The sequence below is a fragment of the Cebus imitator genome, unplaced genomic scaffold (assembly GCF_001604975.1).
Source record: "Cebus imitator isolate Cc_AM_T3 unplaced genomic scaffold, Cebus_imitator-1.0 Scaffold156, whole genome shotgun sequence".
In the NCBI taxonomy this organism is placed as follows: Eukaryota; Metazoa; Chordata; class Mammalia; order Primates; family Cebidae; genus Cebus; species Cebus imitator.
The window spans coordinates 272,398-287,830 of NW_016107471.1; the positions used below are offsets into that span (position 1 = coordinate 272,398).

The following is a 15,433-nucleotide window of genomic DNA, read 5'->3' on the forward strand; positions in this document are numbered from 1 at the left end:
TAGAGCATCTGAGAAGTACTACATTAATAAACCGCTTCTAGAAATAGTCACCCATCAGTTCAATATTAACTTTTCTTTATAGGTGGACATGAAGATTTTGTGACGCATTGGGTTATAAAAATATTAATATCAACTGCAGGTCATATTATTTTCTATATCTGCTTTCTACTTTTCTCATTCTCAACCTTCATATTCTTTCTGTTTAGGTTCAATTGAATCACAAGTTAGGATGTTGCTCCTTTTTTGTTCGAATTATTATTTAGGAAACCCTAATTCAAAGGGTTATATTATACGAAGAAAGCAAAGTGTTTTCAAAATTTGGTATTCTTACCTCTTTCATTTTCTTTTGTTATTCCTCTGGAGTAAGCAGACGTTATACCTACAAGACTATTTGGCCTGTTTAGTTGACTTGAAGCATAGAGTGAACTGCTTATAGTAGAAAGTGAAGAGGATGGAGTGGTTGAACTTGAAGTTGATACTGGCCTATAACGCTGATAAGTCTGTGAAACATTAAGATCAAAACCCATTTGAAACATTAAATACAAAAACATATAAAGTATTTAAAAATTCATTTCAAAGAAAAAGTAGTGATCTAATCATGCCAAAGTAATTCAGATTTCCAGCTAAAATTCTCTGAAGTATTTTGTATATGGTTTGTTGGTATATAAATCTCTTGTATACTGAGGACGATAAGAACTGTTCATATCATTTGATTTAAATGTGTTTTGATATACTGTTACCTCATCATACGTTCTGGAGTACTTTTGTTTATATTCATCTTCTCTAGATGTTTCTGACTCCTTCTTTTCTTCTTGTTTCTCTTTATCTTGTTTTTCTTTTTCCTCTTTTTCTTTTTCTTCATTTTCTTGTTCTCTGGTTCGGGTGGAACGACTTCTTCCTATAGTTTTCTCAGCTTCTTGAAGATCAGTTAATGTCACTCCCTGCACACAGAAAAAGATCAATATAATTATGAGATGCATTAAAGCTTGTTTCAAAGGAATATTTTCGAAATGGATATATTATATACAAATGCATTAAAAGTCAAATTTGCATGTTTAGAATTGGTTTGCAAATGGAAACAGCAAGTTACATTCATTCTATGAAGAATCACCATTAGCAAGCACAATGATAGGCAGCGGGGAAGATATACATGTAGATAAGAAACCACCTCTGTATTCAGAAATTAACAAAATGGTAAAATATATGACAAATACTTCATGCATATAAGTGTTCCCCACAAGTTCAGAGTAGGGAAGAATAGCCAACATATATACTGTTTGTATATTACATTATAAATATTTATGTTTATATATATGTATGTGTGTGTGTGTATATATATATATATATATATATATATATATATACATATATATACATACATGCATGATAATTGTTAAGGCTTAAAAGAGAGTTCAATAAATTTTTCAAGATTTGACCTTGAAGAACAGGTTAGATTTCAAGAAGTGAAAAGTATAAAGACAGAAAAAAGTATATTAAGGCCTAGCAAATAGTTCAGCTTGCAAGCTAAGTAATAAGACAGCTGAATCTGGACTGTGGAGCTTCTTAACTGTGGGAAAAGAGAAAGGTACAAAAGTATACATCATATTTAGCATAATTAGAATGGCAAAGAGGAGGTAAGGAGATCACCAGCCTGAATGGCATTTTTTTTCTTACTTGAACATTAGCTGTTTAATATACCTAATACAAGAGCCTATTCTCTGCCCCCCCGCTTTCCAAATACTCAGTTATTAGGCATCATATATGATTAATTCATTCTAACACCAAATACTCTGTGCCAGATGCTGCATTAGAAATAAGGATTAAAAAAAACAAACAAACTCAAAAAGACACAAACACATATGCTAATTAGATGAAATATAATACTAACAGTGAAACCATACAAAAGACTATGGGAGAATTACTAGAGCAACCTAGTAATACCTTTTAAGGATTACTTAAAAGGTATTTAAAAATACCTTTTAAGGATTTACTCATACTATATAGTGACATCAATACTTTCACAACAAAGTGAAAAAGAGAAAGGTAATATGTTTTACATGCTACTTATGTAAGTTGTGTATATTAATTACATTAAATATACCTGTGTTGATCTTCTAGATTGTCTTGCTTGTCTAGATCTTGCTTTTCTTTGGGATTCAGACTCTTCATCCCTAACAGGAGTGAGGTATGATCTACAGTAATAAATAAAAAAATCATTAGTTGAAAATATGCCTGTGAATGTAAGTATCTTATCAATGTAGATGAACAAAACCTACAAGTTTAGTATTTCAGTAAGTTTTAAGGAAAAGTCTTCAGAAAATGGTCTTTGAAATTCAATAATGCAATCTGATAATTTCTTTTTAGATTGGAACGAGTTATATTTTAATTATATTTTAACATCACATTTTAACTTCCTAACTACATTTTAAAAAATCATGTAATTTAAGATGAAATCATTTTAAAAGAGGATTTAGAGAACTGAAGATTAAAAGTTTCAGCTCTACCGAAAGAAACAGCAGGATTTCATTTTGCCCAATTAAACAGAATGGATAAGGAGTAAATTTTTTGTTTGTTTTTAACTGAAGGTTCTCTTCTCCAGCCCTGAAAATATCCCCTAAAAGTAATAATCTAAGCATCTTATTTAATGACCTTCTAAAAGGGGCTTTAAATTCTTCTCACCTATAGTATTTTCAAATACTGGAAGACAGGTATCAAATTCCTTTCTAAATCTTTTTATTCTCTAGGACACACAGTCCTAATTCCTTGAATCTTTCCTCTTAGCCCCTTTTTGGCTCCCTGAAACATCATCTTAGATGATAATAATTAGTATATATGAGAAGTTATTTGACTAAATTCTATACAGTGTTTTCTTTCAGTACAATGGTTAGGGCTGAATGCAGCATTAGGTTATGAGATGATGCATGAGTATACCACACTCCCTGCATTTTTTTTTTTTTGAGATCGAGTCTTATTCTGTGGCTGGAGTGCAGTGGTGCAATACGGGTTCACCACAACTTCTGCTTCCCAGGTTCAAGTGATTCTCTCACCTCGGCCTCCAGAGGAGCTGGTACTACAGGCGAACATCACCATGTCTGGCTAATTTTTGCATTTTTAGTAGAGACAGGGTGTCGACCATGTTGGCCAGGTTGGCCTTGTACTCCTGACATCAAGTGATCTGCCTACCTCGGCCTTCCAGAATGCTGGGATTACAGGCATGAGCCACCGCGCCTTGTCTCCCTGCATTCTTGTCAGTGTGTTTTACTAATGATGTTTATGTCAAACAACATACTTTGAGTGGTGCTCTAAAAAATTCAAGTGCTTTTTATATATAAACAGCTTTTAAATCAGCACATTACTCTTGAGTAACTTATTTTCTGATATGAAGAACAGGACTTGGCATTTATCTTCACTATATTTCATCTTATAAATTTAAGCCTATGCTTCCTCTTGTCCAGGGGTACGCACCTTTTCAAAAGCATGTAATCTATGTCAAAAGTTAAATAAGGCTGGGTGTGGTGGTTTACACCTGTAATCCCAGCACACTGGAAGGCCAAAACAGGCTGACTGCTTGAGCCTAGGAATTTGAGCCCAGCCTGGGAGACCTGAGGAAACCTGTTGCTACAAAAAATGGAAAATTTAGCCAGGCATGGTGGCACATGCCTGTACTTCCAGTTACTTGGAAGGCTGAGATGAGAGGATCGCCTGAGCCTGGAGATCAAGGCTGCAGTGATCTGAGATTGTATCATTGCACAGCTTGGGTGACACAGTTGAGACCCCATCTCAAAAAAAATAAATAAATAAATAAATAATTAAAGAGTCAAACAAGCAAAGATATGACAGAGCCCTGCAGCACAACATGAAGACTTTCCTCTGATAATCAATATTACTTGGGAAGTTAAATCATCAACGCCTCATCTAATTATACCAACTAGCTCACATTTCTCAGAGAACACTTACAAAAGTAGAGTACAGTTGATTGCTGAACAACACAGGTTTGAACTATGTAGCTTGGCTTATATAAAAGTTATACCAAGTGTGCCTGCCTCTTCTGCCTTCTCTTCCACCTCCTCCTCAATGTGAGGAGGAAGAGAATTCTGACCTTTATGAGGACCCACTTCCACTTAATGAGTAGTAAATATGTTTTTCTTCCTTATGATTATCTTAATAACATTCTTTTCTCTAGCTTACTTTACAGTAAGAATACAGTATACTATACATATATAACATACAATATATGTGCTGATCAACTTACCAATGTTATTGGTAAGGCTTGCAGTCAATGGTAGGCTATTAATTTAGATTAGAGGGACTCAAAAGTTTTATGTAAATTTTTGACTGCACAGGGAGTTGGTAGCCCTAACCCTTGCATTGTTCAAGGGTCAACTGTATATTTTCTATCCTGTTTATTCCATGTCTCCCCCTCTCAAAACCCCAGGCAATGATCTAGTAAATTTTCTTTATTCATATGCTACTTTTAAAAAAGGCTCTTTCTTGTTAGCTTTAGTATTCTTCTCAATTTGTAACTTACTTTTTTTGCCTCTCTGACACTATTCATACAATCATTACAAACTTCTGAATTTTCTGTGGGTTTTATACCTTCTCTTCTCTGTGTCTTTTAAAGCTCTAAGTTCAGCAGATACAGCACATCTTCAAACACCCTTAGAATCATCCGCTGTTTTTTCTAAACACTTTTTAGAGAGCCCTCATTCATTTATATAAGAAAATCATATTTCTTTCTACAGTCCTGAAATATTTAGAATCTGTTTCTCTAAAACTAGAATATATGACATTATTCTTAGCATTCACCTCCTTAGAGAATTAACTCTAAGATGACCAGGTCTTTTCTCACACAAAATCTTAGTTGCCTCAACTTCATCAATCAACTCTTATTTCTTGCCTAAAATTAGTTCAGAAAACTGGTTCTTCTTGCTGTTTCTACATAATTACATTTGTAGCTAAGAAATTCACAAGAGGGAGTTTTACTTGAATGGGACATCCAACAAATTTACAGTAAGTTGAAAACTCCAACACTATTATACTTTGACTTTAATTTTGTTTAGATATAACAGACACTATTTTTTGTAACTATTATAGTGAGTTTCCTGGGACAACTAATTGAAAAGGAATAAGAGAATAACTAATAATCTTGTTATTAAAATTTAAGAAACATTAATTCTGGGATATAAGAAGGGCTTGGGCTTGTTTGTTATAGAAAATGATTGTATAAATTAGGGAAATGCTACACATTCTATCCTTCTTTAGGAAAATTACAGTAACATATTAAAAGATCTGAGATATAATGAAGGAAGTAATCTGTATAACTTGGTTTAATACAGTATTTCCCAAGACCATTTAAATAGAGAATCCTCCTCTCCTGTCCTATTTTGTGGTGTAACTAGTAAATATGGAAAAGTGCTCCTAAGAACATCAGCCTGGAAAATGTGGTCCAATGGCTATTTTTTTTTCCATTCATTCATCTAATTTATGTATGTACCTACTATGCAATTTATTACGTTTTGGACTTCTACGAAATGAAGAGAAAAAAAAGGAGATGAAATCTAAATGTCACAGTTAATCTGGTTAAACAAAGTTTATAGCAGGCTGAGTACAGTAGAGTATGCCTATATTCCAGCCAAGGTAGGAAGACTGCTTGAGGCCAGTTATTTGGGACCAGCCTAGGCAACATAGCGAGACTCCATCTCTACAAAAGTTCAAAAAATTAGCTGGATGTGATGGCACAGCTGTAATCCCAGCTACTCAGGAGGCTGAGGTGAGACGATTGTTCGAGCCCAAAAGGTCATGGCTGCAGAAGCATCATCACACCACCACTTTACAGCCTGAGTAACAGAGATCCTATCTTAAAAAAAAAAAAAAATTCACAGCAAGACAGACGGGTGCATGTTATCACTTTTGCATTTCATGAACTGCTCTGAAACTAAGTATGAACATGGACTACTGTCAAATTTGACTACAGTCAAATGTTTCATAGTTAATTTATAACAGTGAAACTTGCATTCCCACTTGGCTCTTTTTTAGCACCATGGCAAACAGTACTATCAACTATCACACTCTCTCCCAACAAGCCTGGATTCCTTTTCAATAGTTTCAAATTGCCACAAAAGTCTATAAGTCTATTATACCTGGTTTCACATATGCAAGTTAGGGGGATAAAAGTTACTAGCTGAAAGACTTATAAAATCTGCACCTGCAGGTAATTTTAATTTTCCATATAATATTCATCCTAAATTAGCATAAAAATATCACATCAATTTATAATATAAACACATTTCTTTTATTTATAATTACCATCTAATATTCAGTTCCCTTCTCCTCCTTTGGGGTACCTATCTAGAGTAGACCTCTAAGAATACAATGTAGAGAAGAAAAATAATTTATATATTTTATGTATTTTTAATTGCAAAGAATTGACCATTAAAAGATGGTAGAATATACCCACCAAACTCCATTGTTGCCTTTATTATTGCTGTATCATTCTGACCTACTGCATCTCTTTCTTAGAACTAGACAGGGTATATAATTCTATTCCTTAGATGCATACCATTTTCTGAGAAACCCAAAGGGTATACCTGTGCTGACATTTTTTTTTTTCAGCCACATAAATCACAAATACGGTGATTTATATCCTTAAATCACCAAATATACTTTTTTAAGGCCAATTTTAAATCATATACATTTCAGAACCATTGATGGAATTTATGGAATTTAAATAAAAGACGAATAGAAGAGGACAACAATGTATTCAAGACTGCAAACAATTATTTCACATGGAACAAAACACAAACATTAATATCACTGCAAACATCATTGAAACAAGGTAAGACAAACAAAACCTCTATAATAGACCAGAAAAAATGTCGTCAGACACATTTTTATTCTTATGCTATTAGAATCTGCTGTGTTTAAAAATATATCCAAGCGTTTAATTTTCAATCTTCAATGTCTTCCAACAAAACTAATTAGGACTAATTCTAAAAGTCAAAACTCAATTCTCTTCAGCAGAATAAACAATCTGTTGGGTTAAGAATCATAATTTGTTCTGAAACAACTGATGATTCAAGGGAGACATTTATTAGGTTTACTCACTGGAGAAATTTTCAAAAACACTGAATCCTAAGAGACAGAAAAGATTCTAGCGAGACTCTGCCTCTTTTTTTGAGTAAGAAACCAAGAACTTCTGACCCTTCTTCCTCTCAACAACCCCAACCCCACCCCCCAAAAAAGCAAAGTTCTCAAACTTATTTCCTTAAGTTTGATTAAATGATGGATACTAATTTCTGTTGGCTCTATGGTCTTATTGAGAGCACTATGACAACCTAAAATGGACTTAAAATGTAAAGGAAAAAAGTGAAGAATAATTAAAATATGACCTACACTGGTACTCAAATCACAAAATAGTAACCACTTGCAGTGGCATTAAAAGGTACCACTAAATTTCACCATAAAAATAGAAACAAACCCTAAATATAGACAAAAATTAAAGTTGCGATGCTAGAAAAAAAATAACACTACTTTTCATATATTTAAACACAAATATTACTGTGAGGCCATTACTGCTACAAGCCAGGCACTTCACTATGCACGAGAGAAAAAGAACTCTGTATATGATTACTATTGACAGAAATAAAGTTAATCTGGTCAGTATTTTAGTTAAAAAAAATTAGTTATATTGGTTAACTTAATTTTGCAAGAATAAAATATAAAAATAGAGAATACATTTGGTTTCTTGAGTTTCTTTTTTCAAAAGGAAAAAAAAAAATCTAGGGACTATGCATAATATAGCAGAAAGAACTGAACTACTTTTCCTGCAATCTTGGGGCTGGCCTCAGCCCTCACACTCAAAAACTATACAAAAGTAAAATAGTCACGTATTATCTCCGGGTCTCAGTTTCCTTCTGTAAAGCAAGGAAATCCCAAAAGATAGTAAGCTCCTTTGCACATCTATGATTCCATGCAAATAGGTGGCAACAGAAAGAACTGAGCAATGTTTTAAAAACATTTAAGCACACAAATAAATTTAGACTCTTTGAAAAAAATCTAAATAAGTGCTTTCTACGTATCAAAGATAAAAAAACTAAATGAATGTATTCAACATACTTAAAATTACTTGGCTTACACTTATGCACAGAAGCCTTACCAAGAGAATCTTCAGATGAAATTCTCAAAATCAACAGGTACAAAACAGTTCAACATCCTTCAAATTTCTTAATAATGAGAGGAAACAATGAGAAAAATAATAAAACTTGTTTTTGTCATGTTGCATCTAATTTTCCCTAAGTGTGTTGTATGTATTCAGTTCTTCATCAAAAAAATTTTTTTTGAAATAAAACAACTTTAGAAACTTAAAATGTTTAAGTAAGAAAACAACGGTCTTGCTCACTGGCTTTAAATAAAAACATTACTTCTGTCAGAGGTAGGTCACAAGCCTAAATACAAATAATTGCTAGTTGTGTCAATTTACATAGTTCTGAGCTGAGAGGGTATTTCACTGATTGGTCTACTGGAGAGATGATCATCAACCTCACAAGACTTTTTTTTAAAACAATAAACAACTTTGATCACTGGGCAAGATATATCAGCAGTACTGTTAGGACCTTTACACACCTGCGTCTCTCCCTGACCTCTGTTGTGGAGGAGACAGTGCCAGCAGTAGTTGTAGTCAGGGTTGTGGTAGAAGCTGCAGCATTTACAACAGTTGGAGCAACAGGAATGGTCACTGATGTAGGAACACTGTCCTTTTCTTTTTCAGTACTATCCTCAGCCCACAAACGATTTGAGGTACTATAACATCATAAGCAGCAACACAAAAAAGAGAAAAGGAAAACAGCTAAACAATGAAAGCACTTTCTAGCAGCTGAAAACACATGACTACAGGGATGGATTTTTTTTTTTAAACGCAAGGTGAGACATCCTTAAATTATGAACCAAAAAGCTCACCCAGAATTGTCAAAGAGAGAAATTTACATTTTAAGCAGTCTAATTCAAGGTAAGTTCATAGTTCAGGAACATAAATTTTCCCCCAGTCATGCATAATTGCCTCATTTTGGAACCAATTTTTGTTTATAAATAAATTTAACAAGATAAATGAAAAAATCCAGAGCCCCACAATCTTCTAAACAAAAATGCATGCACATACATAAGCACACAGTAGACCTGAGCACAAAATATATCTGTGACTTACCTGCTTTGTGTGCCTGCTGAGGAAGAACCGGTTGTAATCTTTGTAGTAGTGCTTGTGCTGGAAAGCAGGCTTTTCTGAAGCCCAGCTGCAGAGGTAACTGTTGGTGTTGATGTGGTGCTTGGAACACTAGAACTAATCAAATCATCTTGTCTTCTACCAAAGGAGCAACTAAACAAAAGAGTCATATCTATATAGGATGTGTCTGTATGTGTGTTCTATAATTAATGTCTATACATTATACAAAGTACAAGGCTAGAAAAAAAATCTTTAAAAACTGTGTTCCTAAATACACCACCAGCTCCAGCACCAACAGTTGCATCTACAACTTGCTAGAGTTTAGATGATTTCACTAATTTGGTAGTGTATCATTTTAGTGCCTCCTCCCAACATTCTCAACAAGACTCAAAGATGATCTGATATTTCACATTTCTGAAACTATTCCACACCATATGGTCATGCCAGGCTGACCCTGAAAAACACACTTTGGTTTTGTTTTACCCAGGGAAAACAAGATGTTGACATTTTTTGAAGAAAATTATTTTAGCAATGGGTCAGACACCTAGGAAGTGACCAATGCCTACATGATACTTGTTCACATCTTATTTGTCTTTTTGGTTGCTTTTAGTAAAGAAATTGTCTATAGGGCTTTTTTTCCCTCTTCAATATGATATTATGAACATTCCAACTGAAAGCACTTCCATAGCTCTAAGTTCTAGGGCAAGCCAAATCTTTCCAGATCAACAATGACAACTAGATCAATTAAGACACTGGCCTGCTTAAGTTGTTCTAGACAATGAGTTCCTTCTAAAGGAGTTCCTTTTTTAAATATGTAACAGTCTAAAAAATATTTCATAATATTTAAAGCTTAATTATATAAAAGAAGGGCACAAGAATAAGTTATCACCCATCTTTAAATATATATTCTGTGTTCAGAGTAAGTTTTATTCAAATAACAAAAGCCTATAACATTAAATAAAAACACTTATTTGTTTAAAATGATGTTAAATTGAGGGCTCCAAATTGCCTCATATTTTTATAAATGAATATATAAAAATCACTTAAGAATAATATTACCTTTTATGATAGGTTGATCCTTCATTAATTGAGCTATTTTTTTTAAGATCATCTTCCCATTTTCTCCTTGTATATGAACTACTTGTTCGCAAACTTGAAGAATCTCTGTTAAAAGAATACCCTTCAGATTCTGGTAGATAACTTTATAACAAGATTAAGAAAGCTGTACACTAGTAAATACTAGTATAAGTTGAAACCAGTAAAATCCATTGAATAGACACTTAGGAATATTTATCAAGAAGATAAAGTAATTTCAGTACTAAGATCTAAGGTATAATTTTCCCCCTATATTTAGGGGGAAAATTCAGTTATTTACAGAAATATACTTTTTGATCACAAAATACAAAGTAGGGGAGATGCCTACTTTAACCTCAGAAGATCTACTTTACTGTATATTATGTGCCAATAAAAAACAATGCTTATTAAAAATATATATTAACATATAAGATCGCTTATGAGATCTTGGGGGAAAAATCACAAAACTGGATATTATAACATGATTACAATTACATTAAAAAGTTCTCAAATTCTGTAAGCTGTAAAATAGGAAGAAACAAACGAAAATATTGACAATTATTAAGGGCGTTTCTTCCCTTTTTCTTTCCCCTTTCCTAAATGTTCCAAATATTTAGAGAACTTGTACTAGTTTGTGACCCCATCTCCTTCCACTTTCCCCTCACTCTGTTCCAGCCACATATTCTTTGCTATTTCATAAACGTACCAAGCCTGCACCATGCTAGATAATAAATATTTTATAGTGAATGCATAAAGGAAATCAAAATAAAGTCACCTGTTTTCTTTCTCTTCAATGTCAGATGTACTGGCTAGTCGTCTTGGTATTGTAGGTGCAACATATGCAAGCCTAGTTCCTTTACTATCTTTCTCCTACAAAACGGAAAAAAAATGAGTAAAAATTAATTGTGTACTGATTATAGGCAATGCTAAAAGTATTAAGGTTATTCAATAACGTATAATTACATAGCTATCATAGTTTACAGTATTTCAACAATTCCTAGCTAAACTTTAAAATGAATGACAATCAATAATCAGCCTGTTCAAAGTTGTTTTCTATTTTAGCCTGGAATTAGATGATATTTTAACATAAGAAAGGAAAAAAATTCCTCCATATTTTAATGACTTTTTCTAAAACTTCTATAACAGATTAAAGTAATACTGTGTCATAAACAGAAATACCTTTATTTTTTCCAGAGAAATAAAGTTTCAAATATGGTCACTGAGAAGTCTCAAGTACTTACACAAGTTACTCAGAACCTATATAATCAATGCTCTCAAATACATCAAAATAGTCAAAACAAATATTATTTATGTTTACCCAAATATGGCTGAGAGTGTATAGAGACAAATGACACTCTGATTCATTCTTAGTATGTGGGCAGAAAATACTGGAAACTAATTGCACAATAAATTGATTAAAAAGCAAAAATACTAGAATTACTTGTTGAGAAACTTGATCTGAATTTCTGATACAAGGAAACATTTCTAAGTAGAGAAAGAAAACTGTACGGCAAAAAATAGTCCAAGCACTGAAAATGCTGTAGAAATAAAAAATAGTATTGAATAAACTGTGATACATTTTATATAATGCAATATTAATACTAACGCTCAAAATCTATGTTATTAAATTTACTCATTAAGACAAAGTTGCTTGTAATACGGTAGATAAAATATTTGCTATTTTTTGCAGATACTGAACAAATATAACGTATGAGTACACTAACATTCTAGAATAAATGTATTTCTATATTTTTTAAACTTCAGAAAATTTCTTGAATCATAATAAATAATCCTGCTCCTTAATACAGTTCTATCATAAACTCTCAAGTAAGATAATAGATTCCTTTAACTGACTATAGTCCCCTAATTTATGTTTTAGGCAAATACATCTGATCTTTCCAGTACTTATAATACTGTATAAATTGTACTTGTCTTATATAATTCATTAAGGTATTAACTTGATACCTAGATCTAAAGATCACTAGCAGAAACTCTCCCAGATTTGAGTTTTCATAGAAACGAGACTGTGAAATAGATTACCTTTTCTTTATTATCCAAAGACGAAGAAAGTCTGGGACTTGAAGCTGAACGTGTAACACCTGCAGTATCTTTTTCTTTTTGACCCTCTTTTGATGCTGTGATTTCAGCAAGTGCACCGTAACTGCCGGTCTTTCTAAGACCTAACCTCCAAGTTGCAGGAGACTCATCTTTTCTCTCTTCTTCTTTGGGAGAAATTTTTGTAGCTGTAGTTGGAAACTGTGTTTATTTTATTTTTTAAGGAAAAGAAAAAAGAATTTTCAAAACTGATCAGTCCTTAAATTGGAAACAATAAGTTTACAGATAATATATTTAAAATTATGGTTCACAGTTTCATGATAAAACATTTTTACTAAATAGGTTAATGTCTTAGTAAATAATGTAAAGATCTAAACATTTTAAAGAAATAGACCACCTTCCCAGGGGTTAGACTTAAGAAAACACACTACACACTTTATATCACACAAAAAATTATGATGCAAATACAGAAAACAGAAATGAGCACACCATAAGGACTTAAAACCATGCATCTTTGGAACCAATGTTATGTTGTAACCTAATATAAATTCTTGCACATAGAAATGCCTCACCATAGATTTTTCACCCTTATTGGGCACAAGAACAATGCCAGTTTTGCGCAAGCCCTGCCTCCATGATGCAGGATCTACTGATTCCACCACAGGCATGATAGGAGCAATGAAATCATACTAAAGCCAATTAAAATAAGACAGGTAAAGAGATAAAGATTGAAAGCATGAAAACAGAAAAGGGAAGTTATAAGCAAAAAATATTTTCTTCATTTAAAAATAATTTTGTAAATTAAAGCCCAATAATAGGATAATGATCCAATCTTTAAAAGTCAGTGGAACAAGTTCTAGCTTTAGCATGAGATAATCTGAAAAAAATCTAATAAACTTCTAAAGCAATTAAAGGCATACAGAGTAGACAATATAGAATGTGAGTGAACAAACTACTGCACTTTTTGTTTTTAATCCATTCATATAATCTGGTTAAAAATTTTATATCCAACACAATCAACAAAAACTAGTAACTGATATTTTCTAATTATAATACTTAATATTTTTAACATCACAGCCTTAAATTTACCAATTTCCCCACCAAACATTAAATATTTCAACGATAATAAAAACTAATTTTATGTACAAATATTTATGCTATTTTTAGGGCTTTCCAACAACCCTAAAAATGCATAGTTCACTTCATCAACTTCACTTCTAGAATTTATATATTCAACCACAGTTAACTAGAGATTGGTGAATATAGCAACTAACTAGTTGCTACAAGGTATTAATAGGGTATTAATAGTTGTTAAAAAAAATCCTTTCTTTCATATCTACTGCCAACATTTACTATAATTAGCAGGTTAATAGAGCTTGTTAAGCTCCCATGGTGATGCTTAAGGGCCGCTTCATGGATAAAACTGTTATAAGATACACTTCTGGTACTTCCAGTAATGAATTCCTATCAATAAGGTCTAAGCATTCCTCAGTTCCTAAAACGTGCACCAAAGTGCTCCAGGGTATCACAACAAAATCACAGGGGCTCTGAAGAATATTTTAAAGTCTTAAGAGAAGCACAGTGACATCTTATAGACACTGCACAAACTGCCATTTTGATCACATTTGCACCAAACTACTTCATGAGGAAACAGGTATTTCTTTTCACCAGTGGCACTCTGAAAAAAACCTACCAAACACTATGGGCTCCAATAATCAAGAAAATTTGGGAACTCTAATATTTTGTGCAATATGATAGGTATTAAGACAACTCCTTATTGATTTGTGAGACAGGGCTAGACTATAAATGTTAGGCTTTGTGGCTCACAGATAATATTAATATACAAATTAATGAGTGTGGCTGAACCCAATAAAACTTTAGGGACAATGAAAATTATTTGATTTTTTTTCTCCAACCTGTTAAAACCATTCCTTGCTACACAAAAACAGGTAGTGGGCCAGGTGCCAACACCCACATTAGGTCTCCCACCTCCTCAAAAACAAACAGCCTTGAAACAAATGTTTTCTCCTATGATAAAATGGCCAGAGATCAGATAACATACACTGTTAATGAATGAAGCTAACAATTAACAAGTATTTACTAGTGTGTGACCCTCAGCTAAGAACTTCACATGGGTTATCCTGTTTCAACTTTATAACCACTCAATGAAATACTACTATTACTGAATTTCAGAGTTGAGAAAAACGAGGCAGTACTATCAATTTTGAAATGGGCATTCGTTATTATACTGTAATGGCTGATACACTTCCACTCTGCCCAAAATGAATTTGGATTGAAGTACTGCTTTATATGTCTAAAGGCTCCTTTTAATTTTACCTGGTACATAAATAAACCTTCCTGAAGTACTGAGCTATACCTCCTCCATGAAACTCTCTTCTTTGGCTTTTTTAACTAGACGCCATCTTGACCTTCTTTTTCTTTGGACTTTGACCTTCTTTTTCTTTGGACTCTGACCACTCCTTTTCTTGACTGGTGTGTGTGTGTGTGTGTGTGTGTGTGTGTGTGTGTGTGTACGGCACAACTTTCCTTGTGCTAGTGCTAGCCCTTCCAGAGTCTGCTCTCGTAGCCCTTCCAGAGTCTGCTCTCGAATCTCTCATATTCTTTCAACTTTCTTTTCCTGGGGGTTAGGCGGAGGATCTTTACTTCTTCAGGCTAAATATTAATTGTAGTTAGCTTATTCTCAAATGTGTTATTCTCCAGTCTAGTCTCCTACATTTCCAGTCCTAATTTTTTATTTACCTGTAAAGTGTACAATCTAGAACTATAACTGAAAACTTGAAACTCACTATGTCTAAAATAAAACATCTTTACTTCCAAACCATCTCTTCTTCAGTTCCCTATTTCTGTTAATGGAACTAAGCTTATCTCTTCAATTTCCTATGTCTGAAACTTCACAATTATGTTAGACCTTCTTTGTCATTTTCCTCCATCCATAAATTATGGGTCAAGTCTCTAAATCTCCCCCTCTCCTACATAAGCCAACAGCCACTTCCCTAGTTCATATTCTTTTTTTTTTTTTTTTTTTTTTTTTTTTTTTTTTTTTTTTTTTTTTTTTTTTTTTTTTTTTTT

At 33.0% G+C, this 15,433-nt stretch overlaps 1 protein-coding gene across 13 annotated transcripts in view; it reads right to left on the minus strand.

Annotated features, from left to right (window-relative positions):
* Nucleotides 1–15,433, minus strand: part of PPP1R12A (protein phosphatase 1 regulatory subunit 12A) — a 158,904-nt gene that overhangs the window by 25,550 nt on the left and 117,921 nt on the right. For 4 of the 13 annotated variants that reach the window (XM_017543461.2, XM_017543462.2, XM_037743834.1 and 1 more), the window contains exons 10-18: nucleotides 12,916–13,032; nucleotides 12,329–12,544; nucleotides 11,064–11,158; nucleotides 10,274–10,378; nucleotides 9,200–9,367; nucleotides 8,623–8,799; nucleotides 2,102–2,192; nucleotides 741–941; nucleotides 332–500 (exon numbers count right to left, since the gene is read on the minus strand). In XM_017543461.2, coding sequence (XP_017398950.1) covers nucleotides 332–500; nucleotides 741–941; nucleotides 2,102–2,192; nucleotides 8,623–8,799; nucleotides 9,200–9,367; nucleotides 10,274–10,378; nucleotides 11,064–11,158; nucleotides 12,329–12,544; nucleotides 12,916–13,032 — 1,339 coding nt within the window. The remainder of the gene's footprint in view (nucleotides 1–331; nucleotides 501–740; nucleotides 942–2,101; nucleotides 2,193–8,622; nucleotides 8,800–9,199; nucleotides 9,368–10,273; nucleotides 10,379–11,063; nucleotides 11,159–12,328; nucleotides 12,545–12,915; nucleotides 13,033–15,433) is intronic. The other 9 variants (XM_017543465.2, XM_037743835.1, XM_017543468.2 and 6 more) reach the window with 7 other exon arrangements.